The sequence below is a fragment of the Typha latifolia genome, chromosome 10 (assembly GCF_019914945.1).
Source record: "Typha latifolia isolate L0001 chromosome 10, TyphaL0001v2, whole genome shotgun sequence".
NCBI classification, from domain to species: domain Eukaryota; kingdom Viridiplantae; phylum Streptophyta; class Magnoliopsida; order Poales; family Typhaceae; genus Typha; species Typha latifolia.
This window is the reverse complement of record NC_133095.1, coordinates 3,018,406-3,033,131: the sequence shown is the minus strand read 5'-3', so window position 1 is coordinate 3,033,131 and position 14,726 is coordinate 3,018,406. Positions and strand designations below refer to the sequence as shown.

Here is a 14,726-nt window from a genome sequence, read left to right as displayed (position 1 = left end):
CCTGCGGCTAACCCTAAGTAGGTCGACCACTACTCCAAATGTAGATTTCGTTAAAAAGGTTAATAGAACTCCTATAGTTTTAAGAGATAATACCATTGACTTCATTTCTTTTAATTATTAAATGTCTAAGCCAGAAGAATGTCAACTCTTTAATTATTATTATGATGATTAGATAGTGTATCAACCCTTCGTAAAAAAAATCCACGTCATTTCATATAGTCGCCAACATCATCCAAAGAACTTGTCAAACTCAAACGTTCACGGAAATTTCCCTCTATAAGTATCTCACAATAAACTATGGAAGGAGCAAATTCGGTCAATTTCGGTTGCACATTTTTTAGTTTCAAGCTAGGGTGGATTCTACTTTTCTGCTTAGGATGGTGGAACGCCTCTTAAGTCAAGTTTGAAGTCAAGCTTAAATACAATTCCTAGTTTCAAATTGATTGAATACATATACATACATATGTATATTCTTTTTTAGTTTTAGCTTCACTAGTTGCCCACTGATTTAGTTAATCCTAACTGCAGCTCTACGAAAACAATCCAACCAACTTATATGTATATATATCACTTGTCGTATAGGTAGGTAACATTGCTTATAAAATAGAATTATCTATCAAATCATTTTGGTTAGACTTTTGATTTGCCTTAATATAAAAAGTGCCCGTATTAATATAGAAAAAAATGGGAACTTTCACATAGTTATTAATTGCCATTGAAAACTATACAAATGTCGTAATCACTGCATTCTTCAAAAGACTGTAATTGCCATTATATCATTAAGGTCTTTTAAAAATATTATTCTGTTAGTGAAATTTAATTAACTGTAGTTAAAACTAATCTGATATCATAAAGGGACTATTTTATTCTCGAATAAATTGTTTGAAATGGTTCAAGGCTTAATAGTTTCAATGATAAGTACAATATTTTAAAGAAGAATTAAAAAAAAAAGTTGCAGTTTATATATATATAACCCTCTAGGGTGGGGTGAGTTCAGAATCGCAAGCTAGCAAATTAACATGGAGATTCACAAAAATGGCGACAATGGCGTTCGTGCGCTTCTCGGTATGTTTGACTCCCCAGAATTCAGATTAATACGTGTAAAAGTCCTTGTGAGCCTCAGCGTCGGCCTCTTTCTTCTTGTGCTCATCCTCGGCGAACTCCGTCGGAGATCGAGCAACAGTATCATCAGATACATGGCCTGGGGGTCTTACAAACTGTCCTTACCATTGACAACCTACATCATAGGACAGATGCGATCCTCTACCTTCAAAAACGATTTATATTCTCCATTGTGGGGAATCTGCTTGTTCCTTGTTTTTGACATTGCAGATTCCTTCTCGGCCTACAGCCTCGACGACAACGAGAATTGGAAGTCGCACGCGGTCCGGCGAATCCTCAAATCCGCTTGGATTTGGTACTTGATCGGGACATATATGCGGGCCAACAGCGGTTCCGATAAACTGTACGATGATTTGCTGTCGATTTTAAATACCGTCTGCTTAGTGAGGTGCTATTCGCGAGTAATATACTTGGTAAAAGGAAACTCTAGTTTCCTACAGCGCGACACCAAATGGCTCGCGGACTACATGAGCTACGAGCATGAGTTGAGTATCGAGGGTGAGGTCAATCCTAGAGACATGAGAGGCTACCGTTACGTGATCTACGCTCCAGCAATGACGAGTTTAACTGAAATTCTCCCAGTTGAATGTCCGCAATACCGGACACGCCTTGATAAAGACGACAAGCGTGTCATTACTGTGGATAAGATTCGGCGGGCCAACGATAGACTGTTTGACCCTGCTGCCGGAGATCCAAAGGGGCTATTGAAGGACGTATGCCTCTCGATGGCCTTGTCTAATCTACTCAGCCGGAGATTGTGTGGGTATCCCTTGGCTGAGTCGCGCCATCCAAAGACGCGTGCCTTCGTCTTCGAGGGGCTGCTCTCGGAGGACGATGACGAGAGAGTATTCAGGGTGATCGAGGTAGAGCTATCTTTCCTTTATGATCGCTTCTACACTAGATATCCTCTTATCCTCCAAAATATATATAAAGTTTTAGGTGCATTTGGGGTTGGGTTTGAAGCCATCTTGATTCTCATGACACACTTCGGTTTTACGATCTCATTATCTCTTAGTTACTTTGTCATTCGGCTCGGGTTGATGAACTTGGATGCCCTTGTCATATGTGTTCTTGTACTGGTCGTTTTACTGCTGGAGTATGTCCAGCTCTTCTTCTGCCTAGCGTCGGATTGGTACAAGGTGATGTTGATATGCCAGTACGTTATTCTTCTAGAGCGTCGCTCTAGCGTAGGCTCTGAGATATTAATGAAGCCCTTGGGCCTGATTAGGCTGTCTAGCTTCCTCAAAAAGATTGGGCTTTCTAGATATTGGGTGGGTAAGATTGGCCAGTACTCCTTTCTTGATCATTTCGATTACGAACCACGGAATGTGATGCACTATGCGACAGTACTAGGTCTGGTCGACAAGACCATGAGAGGGAAAAAGCAAGAGAATTCCGTCGAGTTGCCAACTGAGGTGAAGAAAGCCATCATTAGTTCCCTCAGATCTAGCGGAGGTCGGCTGACGAATGGGATAAGATCCTTGCAAGACAACGGAGTAAGCGAAGAACTCTTGTGGGCATGCAGGCTACACACGGACACACACTCCATCTTGGTCTGGCACATCGCCACCACTCTGTGTGACAACACACCACCAGCACAAGATTCACGAGAATCAGACCAGGAGCTGAGAAGAGATAAAATCGTAGCTACCAGCTTATCCAGATACTGTGCTTACTTGGTAGTTTTCGCGCCACATTTATTACCAGGTCATAGTTATGACACTGAGTTAATATTTGATGAAGTGGTGCGTGAAGCGTGTCGATTTCTTGATCGGACAGAAACGATGGCCCAGAGGCGTCAAAGGATGCAGAGCATCGCAATGGATACCTCGGAGCCAAACCGTATTGTTGTAATGGGTGCAAGACTTGGGAGACAACTAATGGAGATACAAGATCATCAGCTAAGATGGAAGGTGTTGGCAGAGTTCTGGGCGGAAATGATGCTGTATGTTGCACCATCAGATAATGCGAAAGCCCATATCGAGACTACAACTAGAGGTGGTGAATTCATAACACATCTATGGGCTTTGCTCACTCATGCAGGCATATTGGAACGCGAGCCTCAGAGGCATGCTCTGTGAAGTCCTCTGTTTTCATTTGTATCCTTGTTTCTACTTTATTAAAAGCCCACTCATGCAGCCATATTTTGACGTTAAAATGTGTGTGAAGTCCTTTGTTTCATTTTGTTTCGTCGCATGTTATCTTGTACTTTATTCATCCATGTACGCCAAAAATCATCTATCTTCTACATCGACCCCCTGTTATGGTGTTCGTTTAAAATGTTCTTAATTTAAGATTTTTTTTTTTGGTTTATGTATTTCTCAGTGGTATTTAGAATTATATTTCTTTTGTTCCAACATGCTTAAGACGGCTTAACTTTGAAGCCTCCCATGATCCCATCTTTGAAAATTTTGCTCCTTTTCTTTGTACCTCGGTATCAGTTCCAAGAATTAGCAAGGAGATGCCTGAACATCTTATCGCGATAGAGGGAAGTACCCGAAAATCCGATCCGTTTTGGTCCGTTTCCTGACACCCCAACTTGAAATGTTAGTCCAAACCCGTTAACCCGTCCCCACCTAGAAGCCTCGCCCGACCTGGCTCCGAATTCTAATAGATCCTTTTATTATTACGGTGGAGTATGGTTTAGAAAAGATTTAGCTAGTGTAGTGTAGGTGTGCAGTCTAGCTCGTAATTTTTTATGAATATTTTAATAATTCAAACAGTAGAGGTACATATACTATATAACATAATTAATATCAAGGAAGGAAGGGTCGGATTAACAGTAGAATAGTGCAAATATAGGGTAGTATTTGAAAATTTCCATAACACGAATAAGAGAAAAGTGAAAGGTGTAAATTATAAAACTCCTCAAAAGAATATCAACAAAGTCCTGAATCCTGATCCCTCCTAGCGCTCATGTATTGGATTTCGTTCCCGATATTTCTGGACCCAGAGGTATTTAAAAAGAAAATGAAAAAGAAAATGAAAAAGAAATGAAACAGAGATGTTAGGCTCCAAATTCCCATCCCTCCCTGCTTTCTTTCCCACCATCGTCACCAAACCCCACCCACGTTTCCGACTACTTTCCTGCCTTCCCCATGAGAATCCGAACTCGAACCCGGATCCGAATCCGACCCATCGATCCGAACCGGACCCACCGGTCCGAATTCGATCCAGCCGGTCGAGCTCACAGCTGAGCCGGTGGTCCAGGGCCCGAGCCCTCCGGTCCGGCCGCCGGCTCGAGTGGCCGGCCCTCCGCAAGAAGGCCGCGACGTCGCCGGCCACAGTTCCTCCCTCATCTTCTTCTTTACTGGAAGATATCCAAACGTCCGTTTCCGACGGGGAGGATGACGGCGACGGCGGATATGACGGCGATGTGATGGCGGCGGCGGGGAAGCCGATCTACATGGTCTCGGACGGCACGGGGTGGACGGCGGAGCACTCCGTCAACGCGGCGTTGGGGCAGTTCGAGTACTGCCTCGTCGACCGGGTTTGCCCCGTGAACACCCACCTCTTCTCCGGGGTAAGTCCGTCTTTCCCGAGAATTGTCGAATCCTAGAATGGTTTTTTGGTTTGTTCGTCTATTTTTTACACACATCTTTAGCCAAAATCCAATTCGTCATTGAAAATTGACACAGTTTGGAATCGAAGGAAAAAAAGGGCTTTGGTTGTGTTGGTTGTCGTTTGATTTAGTATCTGCAAGAAGGGCTTTGGTTGGTTCTTTGCTTTCTGCTAATCTTTACCCAAAAACTAGTCTCTTAATATGTTCGTACGGACTTGATGATTTCTAGGTGAGCTAATAATGAAGTGTTTGGAGTAATCTGCTGATTTGGGTCTGAAGGGGGTATCATGATATCATCAAGATTATGTGCACATGACCATTTTGATAATTATTACTGGAGAAACAAGCTCATTATTCTTCTTAAAGATTTTTCTTCTTGGGTTTCTCTGTAAGTTGTAGAACATAAGAGCATTTTACAAACTTGGAGACTGCAGTGGAAGCTGGAAATTGTTATTGAATTGCCTATTCTAATCGGCTAGAGTGCCTACGCATATGAAATCATATTACTGAGATTTTTCTTACAGTTGAGAGAACTAAATAGAGATCCAGCAGATTTAGATATCTGATCCTTATTGTGGACGATTTGGATTGTTCAAATAATTGGTTTTGGATAATATAAATTAATTTCATTGCTTTTCTCAGGGATCCTTCTTTTGTTGGTTTCATTGGTATTTTCATAGGACTACAATAGTAGAGTGAAGAGCACTACAAATGGCATAAACTGAAGTTGGGATAACTACAAAAGGAATCTAGAACTGCTTCTTTGTTAAACTACAGCTGTTGGGGCCTACTCTAACTAAAAAGTAATGTACCATCTCAACCAAAATCCTTATCTATAATCAGGATAGTGAAGATATCAAAATGGTGAGGACCAGAGTGATTCAGTATAGTTTTCTGTTGGAAAATGATGAATTTGGATTAGTCTAAATAATAATTTGGATAACTCAATATGTCGTAGACAACCTTAAGTAGATTAGTCTAAACAAACTTTTGACAATAATGTTTTGGCAATCACTGACTGATGGTCTTAGTTGTTCAATGTAATTCCTGACTTCTTATTTAGAGAAGAAGAGTTTAGTTCATCATTATTCAGAAGACAGTAAAAGTAAGGCACTATTGTTTCGTCAAGTTGTTGCTGCTTAATCTAGCTTTCTTGTCTGTGTAAGCCTTGGCAGCATGATTCATCCTTTCTCTCTTATATTTTTTCACTTTTGGCATTGTTGATCATCTGTGTCACATATTTTCATGTCGCAAATTTGTTTGAATTGTTTCTCTTGTTCAAACATCATACTGACAAGTACCATGGGATCATCATAATCCACTTCTTCAGATAACATCTTGGGAGCTTTACAGCTTTAGGGTATTATATCAAGCATACTGCTCAAGCTATATTAACATAAACACACTCATTCCAATCTCTTTTCTGCAGTTTAACAGAGTTATATTGGAGAAAGAAACAAAAACTCTTTTGGTGTGCCATTTACTCCTATAAACATGATTAGACACCTAGTAGGCTGTACTGCAACTTCAGTATTTGGCTTTCAAATTTCGAATATGCATCTTATTCAGCAAAATGCAAATCAATCCAAACAAAGTTATCTAATTTCATCTGGGAGTAAATAAGTGAACAAGTTAATATTGATTAGCTCTTTCTAAATGTATATATGAGTGATGGCTTCCTCCTAATTCATCATTAAGATGAACCTCAGAGGGCAAGCCCTCACTCATAGATCCCTTTGTTAGTTATATCTTCTTGATTATCTGCAGGATGAGCTTTACTGATACTGGAGCCAGTTTCAATCTTTGATAAGAAGAGAGGATAATTACTGTTTGCATGTTGTTGCTACAACATTCTAATTTCACATTAATTATCTGCAAGACATTAAAATTGTTATTATATACTACAACCTGTAGGTCAGTCACCATGTTGATATAATCTGTATCGTGGTGCATTTTTTTGAAAAAATCTTTGAGTATGGCTCTATAATTTGCTACTTAACTTTATTTTTGCCATCTTATTCATATATAATCATAGTTTATTGTAGAGGATGGTCAAGAGTTAGAATCTTCACGGTATTATGATTTTTCTTTATATCTGTTTTTCTGTTTTATTATGAATAGTGTGAGTGGTCGTTTGTCATTATCAGCTTACATCTGATAATTTTCTGTGACCAATCTTCAGGTTGAAGATACGGATAGGCTATTAGAGATAATTAAGCAAGCTGCAAAAGAAGGTGCACTTCTTCTGTACACCCTTGCTGATCCTTCCATGGCTGAGTCTGCTAAGCAGGCTTGTCAGATCTGGAGTGTCCCATCCGCCGACATTCTACGACCCACGACCGAAGCCATTGCTGCTCATCTTGGTGTTGCTCCTTCTGGGATCCCCCGAGGTGGCAGAAAGGCTCCACTTACTGATGAGTACTTCCGACGTATTGAAGCTATTGATTTCACCATAAAACAGGATGATGGGGCTCAGCCTCGTAACCTTCATCATGCCAACATTGTCCTCGTTGGTGTTTCACGCACTGGGAAGACACCCTTATCCATATATCTTGCTCAGAAGGGATTCAAAGTTGCAAACGTGCCCATTGTGATGGGTGTGGAATTGCCGAAGACCCTTTTTGAAATCAATCAGGAGAAGGTGTTTGGATTGACAATAAATCCATTGGTACTGCAGACTATAAGGAGGGCAAGGGCCAAAAGTCTAGGGTTCCATGCTGAGATGAGGAGCAACTATGCAGAGATGGATTATGTGAAGGATGAGTTGGAGCATGCAAATCAAATTTTTGCGCAGAATCCTGTTTGGCCAGTGATCGGTAATTGATATCAATAATTTGATCAAATGTCTTTTGGTTATTCCTATTTTGTCGTTACGAAGATTGTTGTTCTATGCAGAGGTCACTGGAAAAGCTATAGAAGAAACTGCAGCTGTGGTGGTACGGATATACTACGACAGAAAGCAGAAATTCTCCATGCCACGCATTTCTCGACGATACTAGAATCATCGATCTGTAGGTCCTGTATGCTATGTATTCTTCCTCATGGACAACACAAGGAAACTGAGTCACAACTGAACTTGGAACCATGATCACATTGGAACAAGCACTAATCTTATGTATTGCAGACTTACTATCATAGATCAACCCTTAATTTCTCATATTGTATATCACATGGGAGTCGACTATTTCTTCTTCTTTTTTTGTAAACAGTGCTGTAATGAGGTTACTGTGGTGTATGATATATTGGCTCATTAGAACGTAAAAAAGAATTACAGAGGCTATACTCTGTGGGATCTCATATTGTAATATAAATAAGCTAGAATCCTTTCTTCCCTATCGTTGAAGTGTCCTTTTCTTCCTTATATTTTAACAGGTGCGATCTTTTCTTCTCTTTCTTTATGTTTTATGGGTACTTGGATTTGATATATAACTTTCAGCATGATGGCTTTCTGAACCATGTTATTAGTTTGGATAAATTATAAATTATTCTCATGTGGTTATGCCTAAATTTAAACTATTATCCAAATTTAACAGAAAAAAGTTAAAAAGATTTTGAATTTTTCTTGGCCATTTGACTTTTTTATTTCATTATATTTACTCGTCATATTTCATTCTTTAAAATGATATTCTTCATCTTATATTTCCTCTTGAGATTATAAGCCTCACATCCTAGTTATCATATACTATTATACTGTCCTTCAAATAATATTATCTTAAAAATATAGATAGAAGATCCATAGTTACTCAATCAATGAGATAATTAATATAATAGAAGAATTATAGCAATTAGATGGTTTCTTTAATAGCCATTCAACTTTTCATATTAGTTTAGACCAGGTACCAAAGTGATATAAATAAAAGTTTATAAAGTTAATTTAATTTTGAGGAAAATTTATTGTTTTTTTTTATTATCATTCACATCCTACTATGTAGATACTTTCATACTTATTATTCAAATTCTGTGTTTTGATTAAACTACCTCAAAAATATTTTGCAATCTAGTTTTCTTATAATAAATTTGTTAGATTAAGTTAAAAATAAATACAGAATTAAATCTTAAAGTCAAATGAGAGGTATTATAGATATCATATTTTAAAAATTTTAAAAATAACAAAATATTTTCTATTTCATTAGCTGATTTTAGGATAAAACTATAGCAGGGCGTGAATGATGATAAATACAAAATGCACGGTGTTTTTGATAAATATTGTTTTAATTTTAGATTAATCATGAGGGTTAATTTTTAGTTTACCTTATTAATTTTGCAGTTACACATCTCCTCTGTGCTTCATGTTAGACTACGCACCCAACGTCGGCTGTATCAGTTCATGCCGACATGAGTGTATTAATGTCAGCATATATATATATATATATATATATATATATATATATACTTACAATATTCATCTTCTGCTCATGTCTGACCTCAATCTTCTTGTCTACTAGTAATGCAATACTTTACTTGTGTCAATATGCAAAAAAAGCCAAGTAGTTCAAGTCAATCTGGGGACCAAGAATACTAAGTTTTAATTTTGACCCACACTTGTAATTGCTTGAAAAAGTCATCAATTAGAGTGTGAATGGCATCTAGATCGGATGAGTTCAATGAGCTGTATCCACAAATTTAGTGCTCATATCCATGTAAAATATTTATATTGGTGGCCTTCCTATATGGGAATAATTTCAAGTTCTTGACCTTAAATCCAATAGTCTAACATGATCAAAGCATTGACTTTGCAATTCATAATTTTCAATTACCCCCATAAGGTTCTAAATGGCACAATTAAGTAATGAGAAAACTCTAATGATTCCCTTAATTCGGTGCGTTAATCCAGCCTTAATTGCCAACGGGATAGAGCTTGATTGGTTAAAGAGGCTCATATTATATGATAGTGTTTGAGTTCGAATCCTAACTGTATAAGTATTTAGCGATTTAGGAACCCTATATACACGTTATGGAGTTACATTTAGAGAAATATCCTCCTTGTAAACTGTTAAATTGAATTATTAGTAGAACAAAGTTATGAGGATGTTTATTTAACCCACATAACATACTAATTTTACAGGCTCATTGGATGTTTAATTAACCCATAAGCATCTAAAAAGCCAGTGTCCAAGTAGCACAATATGCTCCTAAAAATACCTCCAACAAGACAATGATGCAGGCTAAAAGACCAAATCAATTATTCTAAAATATTTGGCGTTGATGTATGTAACGAAATAATTTTTTATATTCACATACAAGTGACATTTTAACAACCGAGCAACTTGTTGGTCATTATTAGTCCAATTAGTTTATATATATTCCGAGTCCTTGCACAGTTACTTTATCTATTTATTATTTATTTATACAACGGATTTCCTTATTATATTGAATTGCTTAGAAACTTCCAGACCAAATACTTGTTAAGCATTAAGAAATGTTACAGAAAAGAGGCATGATGCCAATCTAAAGGAGTAAATTAAATCCAATTCAAATTCAAAAATAAAGATTCCCACTCGCATATGTCTCTAATCTCAACTTCGAGATGTGATCCATCTCGATCTCGTGTGGCAGCCACACTAGTGTTCAAACATTAATTAAGATAAACCCCCATATGATGCCCACTATTATATAGTGACACATTTCAAGTTTCCCTAAAATAATGTTATGCATTTGAAGCATGTCCCTTTAGATAAGATCATGAATCTTACCTTCCTTAGATAACCTTTATATATGTGAGCATATTATATTCGTTCTATGAATATTAATGTGATTTGCACTATTTTTAACCAAAATTATTGCTATGATAAGGTTGGATTAGGATGGAGATATCAAAGATGGTGGAGTTAATATGATGTTCGAGCCAATCCGACCAAACCTATCCATTAGATATGAAAACCAAGATTAGTCAGTTTACTTTTCTTACATATATTCATATTATTATTAAAGTAAAGATGTTATATATAGTGCTTGGAGAGTAGTCTAATTAGGAAATCTATTTTCTTAAGAACTTCTATTCTCGAATAGACAACTAATTAATGAAGTTCCTATCAAGCTACAAGACAAAGTATTAGGAAGCATCATATTGATGCTAATTATTTTGACATAGCAATAACGAAAACATGGCCAAAACCAACTACGTTTAGCTTGAGGCTCATGTATAAAAGTAGTCCATTAGGCATGAGATTATGGTCAAGTCATCAATTTGAAACACGCACAGGATAACTATGAGACTTTCCATGAGCCTCTTGCCTCAACTTGCACTTGCTCTCTTCCTCCTCCTCCTCCTCCTCACCTCAGCTCATGTCCATGGCTATGGCCTGGAGGTCGGATACTACAAGAGGTCGTGCCCCGCCGCCGAAGCCATCGTTCGCGAGACGGTCTTCGGTTACTTCTCCCAAGATCCAACTGTTACTGCTCCACTGCTAAGGCTACACTTCCATGATTGCTTCGTTAGGGTAATGTATATCTTCCTGTATATTTGTTCATAATATACGATCTATAAGAACAACTGTTTGTATACATAATTTTTCTTCGCAAGATAGGGGTGCGATGGATCGGTGCTGATCAACTCTACGAAGAGCAATAAGGCGGAGAAGGATGCGAAACCGAACCACAGCCTTGATGGTTTCTTCGTCATCGACGCAGCCAAGGCGGCGTTGGAGAAGAAATGCCCTGGAGTAGTCTCATGTGCAGATGTTGTAGCCTTAGTGGCGAGAGATGCTGTGTCCTTGGTGAGCTAATTAAGACGACTAGTTATCGATAGCAGCAGTAGTTGTGAATGAGTTGATTAATGTATATATGCTTCTTGTTCTTGTTCAGGCCACTGCAGTTGTGAGGAACGGGGGATGGACGAAGGATGGCAACCTCTACGAAGTCGAGACGGGGCGGCGAGACGGGCGAGTGTCGCACGCCGCCGAGGCGGTGGACAACCTGCCGTCGCCGTTCTTCGGGATCTTTCAGCTGAAGACTTCGTTTGCTTCAAAAGGTCTAGATATGAAGGACTTGGCAGTTCTATCAGGTACTGTAACCTGGCCTCTTTTATTTATTTTTTAATTTAAGAGAATAAAGTGAAGAAAGCCAGAGGAGTAATTCAGAGAAAGGAAATTCTATATTCTGCATCTTGTCTTATTAAAAGTTAAGGTAATTGTGCATGATTCCATGGAAAACTTTTCATATATCACAAGTGCCATTTAATGGATTAAATTAAATTAACTACTATTAAAACTGAATCTAGATTTTGAAATGGTTTGAAGACTATCTTAACGTTTCCTAGAGCATATTAATGTCATAGTATAACAATCTTTTTTTCTATATAAAAAAAATAAAATAAGTAGCACATATTTAATACCTTAAGCTACTTGGCAGGAACATTTATACATATATCTTTTAAAGAAATAATCATAATGAATTTATAATAATTTCCAATGGCTATTCTGATACTTGAATTTCAACGAAATCAATCCAAAAAAAAAAAAAAATTTATGGTTGGAACCCTTTCTTTTCACCCTTTATATATAAATCCTTCTCCTTCCGAGTATAAAAACTTTGACCATATACCTCCTAAAAAGGATGAAGAATTAACTAAAGCCATGAGTCCAATTCTATCTCAGGTGCTCATGCAATCGGCAACTCCCATTGCAACTCCTTCGCGAGGCGTCTCTACAACTTCACCGGCAAAGGCGACATGGACCCAAGCTTGGATCCGGCCTACGCCGCCAAGCTAAAGCAGCAATGCAAGCCCGGAGATCTCACCACCATACTCGAGATGGTGCCGGGGAGCTCGACGACGTTCGACACAACGTACTACCAGCTCGTCGCCGAGCGGCGAGGGTTGTTCCACTCCGACGAGGCCCTGCTCAGGAACAAGGAGACGAGGGACTACGTCTACTCCCATATCAATTCTGAGACTAATTTCTTCAAGGACTTTGGGGTGTCGATGGTGAGGATGGGGAGGGCTGGGGTTTTAACTGGATATCTGGGGGAGATTAGGAAGAACTGTGCTTTGGTTAATTGATTGATTTAAAGATTTAGTAGTCATCCGAGTGATCTTTGTAAGCTGAGTGAGTTATTGTTTTCTGTATGAAATAAGGTGTTATATTTGATTAATTTCTAATGAAGTGTGGCTTGGATTAATGACACCCGTTTTATTTTGATTTTGAACTTTTTTTTTTATTTGTATGATTTCATACGACATCCTAAACTAATTTAAAATAAACATTCTCTAACAAAAATGGTATCCCAACCGGAATATTTTGTTATGGATAAAAGTGGAGGTATCAACCGATCGACTATTCTCAATTCAAAAAAATTTAGTTTGCTATAGTTTTTAGATTATTTATCAAACTAATACTGACTGTTATTGTTATTATATAAGGGCCTGCTAGTTATGTAAATTATTGTTTCAGAGAAGGACTTAATAAATCACTTCCAGAGATTTATAGCAATATATATTAATAAGAGAATCCTAACATGAAGGAGTTGTTCTTGTTAGAAATAAGCTATTTTTCTCGCCCAAGATAGCTTGTTATTATGAAATAAGATGAGAAAGAGAATGTCTTTTTGACTAGATTTTCTACGTAGTTATTGAAAGTAAACACAAATAAAATGATGAGCTTAAATATATCAATTTGAGGATATGTAAGGGCAAGATGTTAGTCTTGTTCTATTGCGAAAAAAAAAGAAAAATGCATACTAAATTTAAAGATATGTCAAAAGACTAATGGTATCTGTTATAAAGTAATAAAAATTATTGATTGAGAAATTGACTCTATGAATCATTTCCTCTAAGAACGATATATTTAGCGAAACTAAATGACTATTTAAGCGGTAGAGTTGTAAGAGTTTGGTAAATAGTTTGTCATAGAGTATATAGTAAATGTGAATATATTTTAAGAATCAAAAATAAAATTCATGGTATCTAAAATATTCTTGTTTTCTATTTTCCCTCCCCATTTTCCTCAACTTATGAAATACTGACGTATAAAGTACCATCCAAAATCCAAAGTTTCTTAAAAATAATTTTCTCGGTGGCTTTAAGTAAACTTCATTAGTGTTGGGTCAAGGATATTTATGTAACGTCCTACCTAAAATTACCTAAATAATAAAGAGCCGGATTACAATGGCTCATCACAGGGGTGTTAATTATAAAATTACTAAAATGTCGAGTGTAATTAAAAGATTGTCTCAATTTTCAAATATGGGGCAAATATTATTAAATTATTTTACGCATATATATATATATATATATATATATATACAAAGCCAACTAAGGAAATAAAAAACGTAATTAAGGTGGGGTAAAAAGATACAGAAGACGGCAAGAGATAACAATCCTTAGCGAACTAATCTTTCTATCAAATTAAGGTGGTAAAAAGAAACACAAAACTAGGTCTATAAAATTTTTGCACCATGTAATTTCCTAAAGAGAAGGAAAAAAATAATAAGAGAGAAAGAGAGAGAGATGCATTATTTCGATTGGAAATAATTAGTATTTATTCTCATAAACAAATTGAATCAGCAGCGAGATAAAAGTATCTGTTTAGATATAACTAAAATTAACTACCAAAAACTGAAATCATAGTGGGTAAAAAAAATTAATTTTAATAACTTAGAATTGAATTGAAGCGGGTGATATGCGTATTTGAGTAGATTTACGTACCATGCTTTCATCCCAAAATAAGAATACCATTTAAAGCCTAAAGACCTAATAAGTTCTTATCTACTGTACTAATATTTTTTAAATAGTTGATATGGTACTAAACTTATTTTACTTTATTTTTTATTATCATAATAATCACACTAAAACTAATTTTTATTTACTTCTTTGTGTAATAATTTAAATAAGTAAATTTATTATATTAAAATAAAATTTTGAGCTCCTTTTATTCCACAATCAAAGCAAATCCACAGAGTGTGCTACTTATAAACAAGGCATTGAAACCGAAGTACACAAAGAGGATTATGTCAATAAACTCATTTTTTTTAATCCAATACGTCCCGTGTAAGCTAAATTTTGTTTGTATTTGGGTCAAATTTGTGTCAATAAAAAAGTAAGAAT

The 14,726-nt window shown here is 36.9% G+C and overlaps 3 protein-coding genes across 3 annotated transcripts; all 3 read left to right on the top strand.

Moving 5' to 3' along the window:
- Window positions 1–1,019: 1,019 nt before the first annotated feature.
- On the top strand, window positions 1,020–3,203 carry LOC140796451 (uncharacterized). Its single transcript, XM_073149488.1, has one exon. It carries the CDS (start codon window positions 1,020–1,022, stop codon window positions 3,201–3,203), a length of 2,184 nt encoding a protein of 727 aa, XP_073005589.1.
- Window positions 3,204–4,036: 833 nt separating this feature from the next.
- On the top strand, window positions 4,037–8,017 carry LOC140795919 (probable pyruvate, phosphate dikinase regulatory protein, chloroplastic). The gene is made up of 3 exons (XM_073148741.1): window positions 4,037–4,645; window positions 6,867–7,500; window positions 7,580–8,017. Exons 1-3 carry the CDS (start codon window positions 4,127–4,129, stop codon window positions 7,681–7,683), a joined length of 1,257 nt encoding a protein of 418 aa, XP_073004842.1. The 5' UTR covers window positions 4,037–4,126; the 3' UTR covers window positions 7,684–8,017.
- A 2,754-nt stretch (window positions 8,018–10,771) lies between these two features.
- Window positions 10,772–12,805, top strand: LOC140796623 (peroxidase 56-like). Its single transcript, XM_073149693.1, has 4 exons — window positions 10,772–11,124; window positions 11,212–11,400; window positions 11,489–11,687; window positions 12,280–12,805. The coding sequence occupies exons 1-4, from the start codon at window positions 10,894–10,896 to the stop codon at window positions 12,681–12,683; spliced, it is 1,023 nt and encodes a 340-aa protein (XP_073005794.1). The 5' UTR covers window positions 10,772–10,893; the 3' UTR covers window positions 12,684–12,805.
- Window positions 12,806–14,726: the final 1,921 nt, after the last annotated feature.

Bases quoted from the DNA above. Each gene is read 5' to 3' on its own strand.
- LOC140796451 (XM_073149488.1), top strand. From the start codon at position 1,020: ATGGAGATTCACAAAAATGGCGACAATGGCGTTCGTGCGCTTCTCGGT.
- LOC140795919 (XM_073148741.1), top strand. From the start codon at position 4,127: ATGTTAGGCTCCAAATTCCCATCCCTCCCTGCTTTCTTTCCCACCATC. The intron at 4,646-6,866 runs GTAAGTCCGTCT...ACCAATCTTCAG, and splicing joins ACACCCACCTCTTCTCCGGG to GTTGAAGATACGGATAGGCT. The intron at 7,501-7,579 runs GTAATTGATATC...TGTTCTATGCAG, and splicing joins TCCTGTTTGGCCAGTGATCG to AGGTCACTGGAAAAGCTATA.
- LOC140796623 (XM_073149693.1), top strand. From the start codon at position 10,894: ATGAGACTTTCCATGAGCCTCTTGCCTCAACTTGCACTTGCTCTCTTC. The intron at 11,401-11,488 runs GTGAGCTAATTA...GTTCTTGTTCAG, and splicing joins CGAGAGATGCTGTGTCCTTG to GCCACTGCAGTTGTGAGGAA. The intron at 11,688-12,279 runs GTACTGTAACCT...ATTCTATCTCAG, and splicing joins GGACTTGGCAGTTCTATCAG to GTGCTCATGCAATCGGCAAC.